A 14916-nucleotide genomic window follows, 5' to 3' on the forward strand; every position below is an offset into this window, starting at 1 on the left:
TTGGGTCTCCCAAAGCCCTGTAGGTAGATCCCGTGCTGCAGGAGATCCGGCAGAGATTTAACGGCGCCGGTAGGGTGACGTCACCTCCCGCGGCGTGTGAGCAGTGGAGCCTGCTGGGGGACCGAGTCCCACCCCAGCGATGGTGCTGGCTCCCTGCTCCTCCTCTTGCTGCTGGCCCTCCTGGGGTGGTCGCGAAGCAGCGTTGGGGCTCCGAAGCCCTGTAGGCAGATCCCGCGCTGCGGGAGATCTGGCAGGGATTTAACAGCTCCGGGAGGGTGACGTCACCTCCCGTGCCGTGTGAGCAGTGGAGCCTACTGGGGGACCGAGTCCCACCCTAGTGATGGTGCTGGCTCCCTGCTCCTCCTTTTGCTGCTGACCCTCCTGGGGTGGTCGCGAAGCGGCGTTGGGGCTCCCAAAGCCCTGTAGGCAGTTCCCGTGCTGCAGGAGATCCGGCAGGGATTTAACGGTGCTGGGAGGGTGACGTCACCTCCCGCGCCGTGTGAGCAGTGTAGCCTGCTGGGGGACCGAGTCCCACCCCAGCGATGGTGCTGGCTCCCTGCTCCTGCTCCTCCTCTTGCTGCTGCCCCTCCTCTTGCTGCTGCCCCTCCTGGGGTGGTCGTGAAGCGGCGTTAGGGGTCCCAAAGCCCTGTAGGCAGATCCCGTGCTGCAGGAGATCCGGCAGGAATTTAACGGCGCTGGGAGGGTGACGTCACCTCCCACGCCGTGGGAGCAGTGGAGCCTGCTGGGGGACCGAGTCCCACCCCAGCGATGGTGCTGCCTCCCTGCTCCTCCTCTTGCTGCTGGCCCTCCTGGGGTGGTCGTGAAGCGGTATTGGGGCTCCCAAAGCCCTGTAGGTCGATCCCGTGCTGCAGGAGATCCGGCAGGGATTAAACGGCGCCAGGAGAGTGACGTCACCTCCCGCGCCGTGTGAGCAGTGGAGCCTGCTGGGGGACCGAGTCCCACCCCAGCGATGGTGCTGGCTCCCTGCTCCTGCTCCTCCTCTTGCTGCTGGTCCTCCTGGGGTGGTCGCGAAGCAGCGTTGGGGCTCCGAAAGCCCTGTAGGCAGATCCCGCGCTGCGGGAGATCTGGCAGGGATTTAACAGCTCCGGGAGGGTGACGTCACCTCCCGTGCCGTGTGAGCAGTGGAGCCTACTGGGGGACCGAGTCCCACCCCAGTGATGGTGTTGGCTCCCTGCTCCTCCTCTTGCTGCTGACCCTCCTGGGGTGGTTGCGAAGCGGCGTTGGGGCTCCCAAAGCCCTATAGGCAGTTCCCGTGCTGCTGGAGATCCGGCAGGGATTTAACGGTGCCTTGAGGGTGACGTCACCTCCCGCGCCGTGTGAGCAGTGGAGCCTGCTGGGGGACCGAGTCCCACCCCAGCGATGGTGCTGGCTCCCTACTCCTCCTCTTGCTGCTGACCCTCCTGGGGTGGTCGCGAAGCGGCGTTGGGGCTCCCATAGCCCTCTAGGCAGATCCCACCCTGTGAGAGATCTGGCAGGGATTTAATGGCGCCGGGAGGGTGACGTCACCTCCCGTGCCATGTGAGCAGTGGAGCCTACGGGGGGACCGAGTCTCACCCCAGTGATGGTGCTGGCTCCCTGCTCCTCCTCTTGCTGCTGGCCCTCCTGGGGTGGTCGCGAAGCAGCGTTGGGGCTCCCATAGTCCTGTAGGCAGTTCACGCGACGCGGAAGATCCGGCAGGGATTTAACGGCGCCGGGAGGGTGACGCGCGTGTGAGCAGTGGAGCCTGCTGGGGGACCGAGTCCCACCCCAGCAATGGTACTGGCTCCCTGCTCCTGCTCCTCCTCTTGCTGCTGACCCTCCTGTGGTGGTCACAAAGCAGCGTTGGGGCTCCCAAAGCCCTGTAGGCAGATCCCGCGCTGCAGGAGACCCGACAGGGATTTAATGGTGCCGGGAAGGTGACCTCACCTCCCGTGCCATGTGAGCAGTGGAGCCTGCTAGGGGACCGAGTCCGGCCCCAGCGATGGTGCTGGCTCCCTGCTCCTGCTCCTGCTCCTCCTCCTCCTCTGGCAGCTGGCCCACCTGGGGTGGTCGCAAAGCGGCGTGGGGGCTCCCAAAGCCCTGTAGGTAGATCCCGTGTCGGGAGATCTGGCAGGGATTTAACGGTGCCGGGAGGGTGATGTAACCTCCCGTGCCGTGTGAGCAGTGGAGCCTGCTTGGGGACCGAGTCCCACCCCAGCGGTGGTGCTGGCTCCCTGCTCCTGATCCTCCTCTTGCCGTGGGCCCTCCTGGGGTGGTCACGAAGCGGCGTTGGGGCTCCCAAAACACTGTAGGCAGATCCCGCGCTGCGGGAGATCGGTCAAGGATTTAACGGCGCCGGGAGGGTGATGTCACCTCCTGCGCAATGTGAGCAGTCGAGCCTGCTGGGGGACCGAGTCCCACCCCAGTGATGGTGCTGGTACCCTGCTCCTCCTCTTGCTGCTGGCCCTCCTGGGATGGTCGCAACGCAGCATTGGGGCTCCCAAAGCCCTGTAGGCAGATCCCGCGCTGCGGGAGATCGGTCAAGGATTTAACGGCGCCGGGAGGCTGACGTCACCTCCTGCGCCATGTGAGCAGTCGAGCCTGCTGGGGGACCGAGTCCCACCCCAGCGATGGTGCTGGCTCCCTGCTCCTCCTCTTGCTGCTGATCCTCCTGGGGTGGTCGCGAAGCAGCGTTGGGGCTCCCAAAGCCCTGTAGGCAGATCCCGCGCTGCGGGAGATCCGGCAGGGATTTAACGGTGCCGGGAGGGTGATGTCACCTCCCGCGCCGTGTGAGCAGTAGAGCCTACTGGGGGACTGAGTGCCACCCCAGCAATGGTGCTGGCTGGCTCCCTGCTCCTGCTACTCCTCTTGCTGCTGGCCCTCCTGGGGTGGTCGTGAAGCGGCGTAGGGGCTCCCAAAGCCCTGTAGGCAGATCCCGTGCTGCAGGAGATCCGGCAGGGATTTAACGGCGCTGGGAGGGTGACGTCACCTCCCGCGCCGTGTGAGCAGTGAAGCCTGTTGGGGGACCGAGTCCCTCCCCAGCGATGGTGTTGGCTCCCTGCTCCTCTTGCTGCTGCCCCTCCGGGGGTGGATGCGAAGCAGTGTTGGGGCTCCCAAAGCCCTGTAGGCAGATCTCAATTTGCCATGAATGGAGCAAGTGCCACCCAGTTAAATCTAAAAAATGGATGACAAGGCAGTTCAAGGCATTCGTAATTGGTCTGGGATTGGTTATAGACATTAAATGAGCCATCCAGTGAATGATGTTACAGTATGTCTGAAACCCTCAGCGGAGGTCACTAAACAAAGGAGCATTCTATAATGCCTATTGTTGGTTATTTTAGTGATACGGGGGGTGTTAAAAAAAGCTGTTCTTTCTTCATTGCACGACCATTGAAAACTATGGGCCTGATTACAAGTTGAGGCGTTATTTATCGCCGCTGATAAATAATGATACTATGGTGTTAGTTATTTATCGGGTACCATGGTGTACGTTATTTATCGGGTGCGATAAGTAACACCTATTATGACAAAGCCGTACATTGGCAAGCACAAGAAATGGAGCAGATCGCACTCCATGTTGCGGGCCAGTTCCCAGACCAAGACTTGGTCCCACTCAAAGTGGAAGACGAGGTCGAGAGAAAACTCTCATCACCACCACAAGAAGCCCAAGAGGGACTCAACATTGTCCATCACTCCAACACCAGAGAGAAGATGGTCAGTTGAGACTCAGAAGACCCATCTCCTGTCAGGCCGAGCACCCGGTAATCACTGACTGTCCGTACTGATACCGCCCAGATGCCATTCGGCCCTTTCAAACTACATTTCCCAGCAGGCATAGCGCGAGTCACGCCCCACGTGACTCGGACGCTATGCGAGAATCTGATTTAACGCCAGCCGTAAGAACAAGCATTGCCGATTATTCTCTCTGGATAGTGGTCCAGGCGTTTCCTTGAAGTACACGGACTCAGCGGCAGAAGCGTGTCCCCCCCCCCCGTCTTGGTGCCGTGAGTACTTACCTGGAGGTTTTGTTCGTGGTCCTGTTGGGGGCAAATCGAGTTCGCTCCTCTGTTGGCGAGACTGCGCTTCCGCGTCTCTTGCAGAGTAGCGCCCCCTTATTGTTTGTCTTCCTGGTGGTCTGTGTTCCCGGTTTCGTGGAGGGAGCACCGCGCTCGCTCCTCTGTTGGCGAGACAGCTCGTTAGCGTCTCATGCAGAGGGACGCCTAAGCGCCCAGGGCTTTCCACGCTTCAGTCTCACGCTCTTCTGTTGGAAAGGACAGATTCACTGCCCCATTGCAGAGGAGCGCAGGTGAGACTAATTGGGCACTAGAGAATTTAAGAAACTCCCTGGTGGGAGAGACTACTTATACATTGAACAGTGACGGCATTGACAACCCAAACCTTACAAGGCGGTTATTACTGCGGGTTACTGCTGACACTGTGCTCTTCATTTTGGGTCTTTTTTTTTTTTTTTTTTTTTTAAAAAGCTTTATTGAAATTTGTAAAATCAAACGATACATAAATGTCAGCTGTGCAATCATCGATAACAAAACATAGAGGTACAGCAAAACATCTCCAGCTCCCTTGCAATACATGTATATTATTAGTGGCATCCAACAGCAGAACCCCCTTGCTCATTCCCTCATCTGTACTAGTCCAACCTGAAACAGAGGAGATTGGCAGCGCCCAGTCTCTTCATTTTGGGTCTTCATGTTGCTTTGATCATCTTGGGCTGGCATACATGAAATACTTTACTCCAGGATATGCATTGCCTGAATAATTGATTGCTGAAGTATATTGCAATTGTGGAGAGATTATTATGTCTACGCAGTATGGTCAGTGCCTAGCGAATCAAAACAAACGCTGTCATATGTATGCTCATGGGCATAGTACAGGCCAGTGTGCCTTCGTCTACAGCAATGTACAAGAGATGATTGCACCTCTGCTGCTTGTCATTTTCTTCACGTGCACTTGTTCGTTATCTTTCCTTTATTTTAGGAGAGAGAAAGATATATGAGGGTGTGCAGAAGACCACTGTGTTGCACTTTGAACTGGTTTACCTGTATCTTCGGGTAGGGGGAGAGAACCCTTCACTCTTGTCTGCGGTTGTCGGGGGGATCGTTATGTATATATAACATGTGTATGTGATGTGTCCTCTCTTCTGGTTAGTTATAAGCTGGAACAGTGCAATCACCCTCTTCTCTCTTCTGATATCACTGCATCGTTCTCTTTCTTTTCAAGTCGCGTGTTTAACTAATGCAATTACTCCACTGTTCTACCTTGTCTGATTGGGTGGGTTTGAACCAGCAGCAAAGACTAATAGTGTGTTCTTGTGTCCTCCCCAGATCTCCCTCCATGCTGTCCCTACCCTTTCCTTCCATCACTTGACTACCTTACCAGTCCGTGTTTATATGCATTCCGGACTTGGGGCAGTCGAGAGGTGGACCCCTTTGAGCATCAGTGCAACCCCGAGGAAACCAGGAAGGGGGAACCTGACATCTCTATTCCATCAATTTACTTCCAGCCCATCCAAAAGCTGATAATAGTGCACCCAAATGTCCCTGGTCGTTGTCAACCCGGTAGCAGGTAGAGACCTTCTCTGAGACCGTGCTGCAGCTGTTCAGGACAAGGCCAGCTCCCACTGGAGTGACATTGGACCTCTATGGAGTCGCAGGGGCCTCCATTTGGACTTCCAGTTTTGGGCCATGGACTCTGTCATGGACTATTGGGACTCTGTCAGGTCTCCTGCCAGCACAGACCGCATTTCTACATCTCTGATGGGAGCCTTGTTGGCTCTGACTGCTCAGACGACAACCCTGACTCCAGTTGTGACTACCTTGGATCTGACCCAGATGGTTATATCCGATTGGGAGCCAACATCTGCCTGTGCCAGGCCTATGTCTTCCTATGAGATTACCAATGAGCAGCTGCACGCAATTTCCCATCCCCAGTAAGAGTCATATTCTAACCTCATTCAAAGGTCTTAAATATGCTTCACATGATGAGAAGGATGAGGAGGAGGCAGATAATTTGCTCTCCTCTCATTACGCAGATGCTGGCCTCCACTTAGTCCTACAGAATGCCAGTAGCCCAGATACCTCCTTGAGACAGAATAGGGCTCTAAACTGTGGCACTCCAATGTTGAGAAGTGCTTCCTTCATGATAGTAGTCCACAGACCAGCAGACATTTTGGATCTTCAGTTGACTACTAAAGAGACTAAGGCAAATATTCTAACAGAATCGTGCAGCGTGGGCCTGCGACCACTGAGCCCATTCAGCTTTTTAACAAGGCTTCGACATAAACCTTCATGACAGCCTGGTCTAAACCCAGTTCAGCTACCCCTTAAATTATGGTTGCTAAGCTGCATAGACCTGTCTTAGGTGAACAACTCTTCCTGATCAAGCAACCGACTCCCTAGAACTTGATGGTTCAGGCTTCCATGGGCAGGGTAAATCCCAATGCATTCCCTACTGTGCTTCCCGGCTGCAAGCCAAAGTGTGTGAATGTTTTCGACAGAATAGATTTTTTCTCAAGTTTGGCTTCAAGGACCCTGAGCACCGGTGCCTTTTGGAATGATAATACACATGCCTTTTGCCATACCTGACTTATTCAGGAAAACCATTGCTCAGATAATGCAAGATGGACATGACACAGCTAAATAGGTTATGAGACCCGACCTGGACACGACAGACTGTGTGGTTCTCGCCTTAGGCACCAGTGTAGTGATCAGGCGTCATGCCTGAATGCAGATCTCAGGTTGTTTGGGTGAACTGCAGGCATCCCTTATAGATATGCCGTTTGTGGCTCTAGGATCATTGGTGAAAAGGTTAATTCGCCTTTGGAGTGCTTCAAGGATAGCTGGGGTACAGTCCAGGTTTGTTATCTGCATCCCGTCAATTTCATCTGTAATACTTTACGATTATACTCTGGGGTCTCATCCTCCCCCAGAGGCACCCCTCCCTATTGCAGCCCTTTCACATCTCAAGAGGACATGGTAATGGCAGAGACTGTGTCCACATGGGCATCAGTCCTCCTACTCCTTCTCCATGGCTGCTGTTGCGGACAAGCTCACATGATCACGTGTAGGGGGAGTTAGATGTTTTTTTCTTGCCCAGTTTACATGCTGCAGTTTCAGACCAGAAGATGCTCTAGGCCTTTCAGCATGGTTAGCCCTCCTCTTCACATCCTCCTTCCCTCATGTTCCACTCGTCTTTGGGCAGACTCAAGCAGATCATGCCTCCATTTTGGCACAAGAAGTTAGACCTCTGCTCAACAAAGGGTCCCAGAAGCGGAGAAAAACAGGGATGTTACTCTCGTGGGTTTGTTTGGTTCCCTAAAAGGCCAGATGACTCAGGTCAATTTTTTGACCTTTGTATTCTGAACACCTTTCATCGGAGGGACAAGGTCAAGATATTGACTCTGGCCCAGGTGCTTTCTGCTCTGGATCCAATGGACCAAATAGTGTCTTTGGACTTCTAGTGCACATACTTTTATGTACCCATACTGCGTTCACACAAGCACTTCCTTTGGTTTATGATGGGGTAGGAACACTCAGTTCACCTTCCTGCCCTTCAGCCTTACCTCATCCCTTGAAGGTGATAGTGGTGGTTGCGGTACATCTTTGCAAGTTTGGAATATGTGTATTCTTTTACCATGATGACTGGCTACTGATGTCGGGCTTGCCTTAGTCAGTTCCAGACCACCTTCAGACAACTGTCACCATTCTGTCATTCTTGGAGCTTTCCATAAACGAAGCAAAGTCCCACCTGAGCAGAGGAAATCTTTTATAGTGGCAATGAAAGCTTTTCCGCTCCTGCAATTAGGCTGGACATTCAGGCTATAATCTAGATGGCCTTACTCCTTGATTGAAACATAAATGGTGCTGATGCTTTCTGGTCTCTTGGCTTCGTGCATCTTGTTAATCCCTCTGACCTAGTGGCACATGTGGGCATTGCAGTGGAACCTAGGCCTTCAAGGGCCTTCAAGGGGCTCAAAACAGGGGGCTACCTGTCGGACAAAATCCTTATTTATATATTAAAGGAGGCTCAACTTTGCACCACCCAGTGGTGGCTGTTAGATACCAACCTGACCAGTGAGAGACCGTTCTACTTACCCCACCCAGATCTCACAGCAGTAATAAACGCATAATTTATCAGTTGAGGCAGTGTTCTGGAAAAGGTGGAGCAGGGTGCCTTAGTCCCAGTGGAGCAGAGGCACCACATCAACCTTGGAACTTGGCGCCATTTTGTAACTCTGAATTCATCCCTTCCATCCATCAAAGGAAGCTGCTTTAGGTCCTTTCACACAACATGACCATTCTGTGTTACTGCAATAAAAGGACGGAGTGGGGTCGTCCAATGCCATGAGGCGCTGTCACTCTACCATTTGTTGAACAAACTCAGCAGACTTTAGCAGCCAAAGCATGAATCTCGTCTTCCCTGGAAGGCATCTTCACCAGTGCGGCATGCCAAGGTTAAACCATTTCACCATCACTTTAAACACAGCACGATGGAGTTTCTTCCAAAAGAGGGGCCGGAAGTGGGACTTTAGTCTCCTGTACGCCATTCTTTCTCACCTCTCTCTCATCAAGTACTGAAAAACATCAGAATAGATCAGGCCGTGTCATTCTCGTTGCACCAGGTGGGGCAAGAAAAAGGTGGTACTGCAATCTCCTGGGTCGGAGCATTTGATCTCCGTTCCACATGCGTCTTTAGGATGACTTCCTATCTCAGCAATAGGGCAGGGTTCTTCACCCGAATTCCCACAACCTATTCCCCTACATGTGTGGAGAATGAGCGGCTCCAACTAAAGTGGTTTCGATCTGCTTGAAGAAGCAGTAGATGTTATTCTTACAGCTAAATGCCCATCTACCAAATCTATTTATTGTGGTTGTCTGGTGCAGGCTTTGTCAGTGTGACTCTCTATGCAAAGTGACGTACGTTTTATTGTTTGTTATATTTCTGGCCCAGCAAGGTTTTTTAGTAGGGTTGTTAAAGATTACTTTTAGAACCTTTCTGTGTTTGCCTGGACAACCTTCATTATTAAAGTCGCCCTTTTTAACAAGCATTGGTAAATGCAGGACAATCTGCTACAGCCAATAGAAATGGAAGAAAAGTGAGTGGCAACCACAGAAACAAATGAAAAGCTAGGAAAGAGAGGAGGTGGGATGTAAGTCCTTTTTAAATTTATAATAAAAACAATAGATTGCCCAAGAACAGCTCAAGCGCTGTGCATGCGCAATCTAAAAAGAGCTCAAATACATGTTCCCTCCTGTGCCCTTAATTATATTTCAATAGTATCTTGACTTAGTCCTCACGTCTTGATGTGTGCACTCCTCAAGGCTATGCACAGTTGCTCACTAAGATTGCTGAACATGTATGTAGTATTCCTCATTGCAATTACTTGTGCGCGCTGTCAGTGAGCTGCATGCGGTCTTAGTGGAACCTCCATATACCACCTTCTTTCCAGACAATACGTGTGAACTCATGCCTCCTTTCTGCCAAAGATGGTGTTGACCTTCCATGTCATTCAATTCATCACTCTCCCTGCCTTCTTCACCCCACCTCACCCCTCTAAGGAGAAAAAGAGGCTTCATAGAAGATTATACCTTAGAAGAGCTCTTGGCTTCAACCTCAAGCACACAAAGGAGCACTGGGTGATCAGCTTTTTGTTGCCTTTGCCGATACTAGGAAGGGGAAGGTGGTCTAGAAGCGAACCATATCCAGGTGGATTACCCTGTGTATAAAAACATGCTAGGCTCTGTCTAAAAAGGGGAAACCATAGCCAAGATCACCACTATGGCGCTGACAAGAGGTGTTCTCGTGTTTAATATCTGCCAGGCTTCGACATGGACGACCATTTACACCTTCTCCAAGCATTACTGTCTTGACAACCAAGGCCACAAAGAGGACCATTTCACCCAGTTAGTTCTGTAGGATTTCTTGGTGTAAGTCAATTCCTGTAACCCACCATCTTTTAGGAGACACTGCTTTGGTTTCTGTTCAAAAGGTGAGGAAATCAAAGGTCAGAAGTATCCATCGGAAGAACAGTTTACTTACCTTCGGTAATACTCTTTCTGGTGGACACTCTATCTTCCTGCAAATTCATGAACCTATCTTTTGCCATGGGAAGGAGGAGTTTCTACCTCATAGTGGCTATGACTGACTCAGTTGCCTTTAAGCTCTAAATCACGATTCGCGGTCATGAAGGGAAATTATTTAGTCCAATTGACTTTTCTTGTTACTCTTGTTGTAGTGAGGTGGGGTTTTAGGATCCGTGGTAAATTATATATTTAAAAGAGGGGAGGATATTGGCAGGGCACATGCTTGTCACTGAAGAAGGCTTTATCTTATTTATCTTATTTCTAGTATCCTTTGCAAGAGAGAGGATGCATTGTTTCAATCATAATGCTGAGCAGGGGACCTTGAATGTGTGGGGAATATGTACTTTGGCGTCTGGAATCAGCAACTCAGAGGTCTCCAGCAGCTCGAATGAGGAGATTGCTAATAGTAACAGTGGTGCATAAAAGATAATTATGAATTATGAAATGTTGCTGACCAGAAAGGGGTAGAAATACTGACGTTATCAACACAGGTGAGTACGATTATATAGTTCTAATATCTTTAATTTGCTGTCTGCTACCACTGTGCAAAATCGGACTTTTCTGGGCATAAATGACTCAGCAGTCTATTGAAATACTCTTGTTTGTATCATTCTATCATGAATTACTATGAAAGCTAGTTTACAGTTCAACAGTTTTATTTTAATGCTTTCACACAGCTTGCTGCTTCTGTAGTCGGACAGAAGACAACATTGAAAAATACGGCGAAAGATTGACAGATGCGAAGACAAATCTAAGTGCTCACTACTATTGCCTGGTAAATATAACTCTTCCTTCATGTTTGCTGGTTTAGCTCCTAAAGGAAAAGTCACTTAGCTTTGGTAATTGTGAATACTCGATCTACCTGCAGATTCCTCACCTTTTGATATCCCCACCTTTTAATATCCCAGGCACAGATTTGAGCTGAAAACGCTTGTAATAGCTCTCTGTTACCAGTAGGTGGCACTGGGTCCCGCTCGATGCTGGATGTAGAGTTGTATGATGACACTGGAACCATAAAACCTCCACTTCAGCCCCTTGACGTCAGCTCTTATCATTCATCTGGTTTTTCAGCTGCGTCTTTCGAGGAGGGGACAAGAACAACAAAAACATTATATATATATATATATATATATATATATATATATATATATATATATATATATATATATATATATATATATATATATATTACCTACTGGCGATTGCCAGTAGGTAGTTATAGTTAGGACCCCTTTTCCATAGGAAATCCGCAACATTCTATTTTGAATAACTTTGGCGCCGGTCGACGAATCCTCGCGAATTTCTCAAAATAGGTGGGGCGCTACGCTCCGCTCCTACCCTGAAAGTCTCGGGGGGATTCGTCAAGCGGGGGCTGAGATAAAAGGGGGGTCCCAAAACGCGTTTTTCCCATGCATTTTTCCATAGGACCTTTAGACAGAGCTACAGCCCGAACGGCTGAACAGAATTACTAGAAATTTGGCAGAGAGGTAGTCCCTAGGTCAAGGAAGTGCCTTTTGTAGGTTTGGTTTAAATCTGTTCAGTAGATTCTGAGAAAATAGCCTTTAAATCAATATATATATCTGAGCCCGCTTACGGTACGCTTACGGTACGCTTACCGTACGCGTACGGTGGCGTGCGCGAGCGCGATTCTGATTGGCTGTTAGATCTTAGTAAACATTCGAATCGGCCGAAACCAGGAAGCGGCGTCCGCCATTTTGTCTCTCGCACTGAGCGTTATTTATCCAATATGAAGCCCAAAAACATGTAAAGGGGCTGTTTTGTCAACTCCCACCCACATAGTCATATTGACGGAGTCCCCAAAGATCCCCCAAGAGCAAAAACGTTTTTTATTTTTTTTCGGCAATTTCGCCGAGTACGCTTACCGTACGCGTACGGTAAAAAAAATAGAAATAAAAAAAACACTATCCACATTGACCCCACCCCCTGTGCTTTTGGTGGCCGACGGCCACCAAATGTACAGGGCTTATTAACGTTGATAAAAACCGTGCACGGAACGAATTGCGTTAAGTGGGCGCGCACGCCTCGAATGGCGTAAAGTAACTTAGCATTTAAAAAACCGTACAAATTCACTGAAAAAACCATAGGTTTCACACACGTTATAGTTAGGAATTAGCATTTAAAAAACCTTGCAAATTCACTGAAAAAACCATAGGTTTCACACATGTTATAGTTAGCGGAAATTTTACTGATAAAAAACCAATGAAATTGCCCCGTTATAGTTAGTGCTGGCAACTATAACTCACGCGACCGCAATCTTCTGCTGATGACATATGTGTCTTTATAAAAAAAAATATTTGTAATATATGTATAGCTAAAAATGTATGGAAGAAGACATGGGCAAATAAGTGTCTAAATACAGTATTAGCATCAGCAGAGGATTGCGGTCGCGTGAGTTATAGTTGCCAGCACTAACTATAACGGGGCAATTTCATTGGTTTTTTATCAGTAAAATTTCCGCTAACTATAACATGTGTGAAACCTATGGTTTTTTCAGTGAATTTGCAAGGTTTTTTAAATGCTAATTCCTAACTATAACGTGTGTGAAACCTATGGTTTTTTCAGTGAATATATATATATATATATATATATACGCTTTACCCACACAAAACCATGGTAATTCAGCAGTTGTGGTTATGTTTGTAGTTATACTTTAAGAAACTAGAACTTGTGGCCTAAAGTTACTTAACGGCACAAGTTATAGTTTCTTTAGATAAATATAACTATAAGTATAACTTTAACTGCTGAATTTCTATGGGTTTGTGTGGGTAAAACGTCAACCTATCACGTTTTGTAACCTTTGTTTTTTCCAGTGAATTTCTATGATTTTTTTTTTAACATAAAGTAATATTTAATTATCCAGTATTAGGGGTGTCTTTCATAGATTCACATGCCTGAATCATTCCCCGTCGTCGAGACGGGAGCCTCCGGTACATAGAAAAGTAATGTCCTATAGACATACATAGAGAAAAATAGGCCTAAGGGCCTCCCCTTAGTAGCCTATCCTTGTCCTTATGTAAAAAGGACCAAACTCTTAGAGCCAGCCAATCAGCTATCACCTCCCTCTAGAACCTTCCTGACAGGAGCCTCAGTCCCTCAGATTTTCTACCGCACGTTGTGCTAGGGAGTCTCCAGCCTGAGTTCTCCTCAGGATCTCTTCAAAACCAACTTGTTCACTTTTTAAGTGAGTTCTTTCTTCAAAATCTTGAACAGGATTACGTCAAGCCACTTATCACTGCAGTAAGTGATTTATTTCTTCAAAATTCTGGCATGTCTGAATCCCAGAAGAAAGCCCTTTTCAGGGCCTGCTCTTCATGTGGGAAGAAAAGGCTACATGTGGATGACAAGCATGACCTCTGCCTATATTGCCTTTATCCTGACCACATACCTAAAGACTGTAAGATATGTAGGTCTTTCCCTCACAAGACCTTGAGGGACAGAGAGGGTCGCCTGCTCATCTGGCTGGACAGACTTAAGGAGAGGGATAATGTGGAATCCTCAGAGGGAAGCTTTTCAAGGACCTCTGAAGTCTCCCTGAAGCGGCCAAGAGTGGCGTCCTCTGGCCCCTCAGACACTCCTCCTATGAAGGCACTAAAGAAGTCTTCAGAGGCAAGATCGACAAAATCTTCGGTGTCTGAAAAGGATTCTCAGGCTTTTAAGAAGCCTACCCAGTCGTCCAGCAAACTTGCGACATCCTCCTCAGCGCAAAAAAGAGTTGTGGCGCCAGTTTATGTCTCCACAGCGACGACGACTGTGTCAACGACGACAGCGTCGTCGGTTTTCTCGTCGACGACGACCACTCCTTCATCGTCATCAGCAGGTAAACCTATTCCATCTATAATCCTGCTGAAGCCGTCGTCGGCGTCCAAAAGCTCGTCGACGACGAAGATTGCCCCGTCGACGACGACATCATCGATGACGAGCCCCCCGTCGACGGGAGGGTTGACGACGAAGACGCCGACGACGTCGACGAGGAATGAATCGTCGACGAGCGCATCGTCGACGAGCGCATCGTCGACGAAAGCATCGACGACGAAGAAAATATCGTCTACGGAGGCACCGTCGACGAAGGTTATGCCGTCGACGAGGGTACCGTCGACGGAGGAATCGTCGTCGACATTGGTCATTACCGAGCCATGGAAGAAATCCAAGCTGATAGAAACGTCGTCTAGGACCCTACCACCGTCGACAACACCAATGACGACGGCAGGGGATCCTGCAAAAGGTTCTGTGTCCGGCAAACTGACCAAGAAGCAGATTACACCAGAAACAACGTCACCAAGTAAGGTGCAAACTCATTTGCATACGGAGATTCTCCAGAGTGAGGAATCTGAAGAAGAACTCCTGGATCAGGCTACTTCCCCTTCAGACCTTCACGTGAAATGTCAGAGCACGGACGAAGAACAGGCGGAGATGAGCTACCAGGAACACTCTTTCCGAGCTCAGGTTCGCACGGAGGTCACCCCGATGGTATGCCTTCCCGTTTCAATTGTAAATGACCTTAAATACCTTATCCGGGACTACAAACAGCGTTTCCCGGAATCTCCGGCAACGGAGACAGGGGGCCCGACGCCTACTGCAAATATACCAGCGGCAGCCCCAAAACAGACACGGCCAACTACTCAGGTCCGCCATGAGAAAGTGCCACCTCAAGTGATAGAATCATCAGATGAGGAGGCTGAAGAAATGGAAGAGGGGGAAGTCCAAGAAGACCACACGGATCACGATGAGGAGGAAGAGTATGTGGCATCTTCCCCAGCTTCACCCCAGCCGCGCCAAGCAGATTCACCGCCAGTGGACAATGGCGGTTTCCACAGAA

At 49.6% G+C, this 14916-nt stretch overlaps 1 protein-coding gene across 1 annotated transcript in view; it reads left to right on the forward strand.

Annotated features, from left to right (window-relative positions):
• The window catches only part of LOC146821053 (E3 ubiquitin-protein ligase PHF7-like), a 1746711-nt gene that overhangs the window by 705699 nt on the left and 1026096 nt on the right, over positions 1 to 14916 (forward strand). The window contains exon 5 of the mRNA XM_085611988.1: positions 10757 to 10854. Coding sequence (XP_085468114.1) covers positions 10757 to 10854 — 98 coding nt within the window. The remainder of the gene's footprint in view (positions 1 to 10756; positions 10855 to 14916) is intronic.

This window comes from Triturus cristatus, chromosome 6 (assembly GCF_964204655.1).
Source record: "Triturus cristatus chromosome 6, aTriCri1.1, whole genome shotgun sequence".
Classification (NCBI taxonomy): Eukaryota; Metazoa; Chordata; class Amphibia; order Caudata; family Salamandridae; genus Triturus; species Triturus cristatus.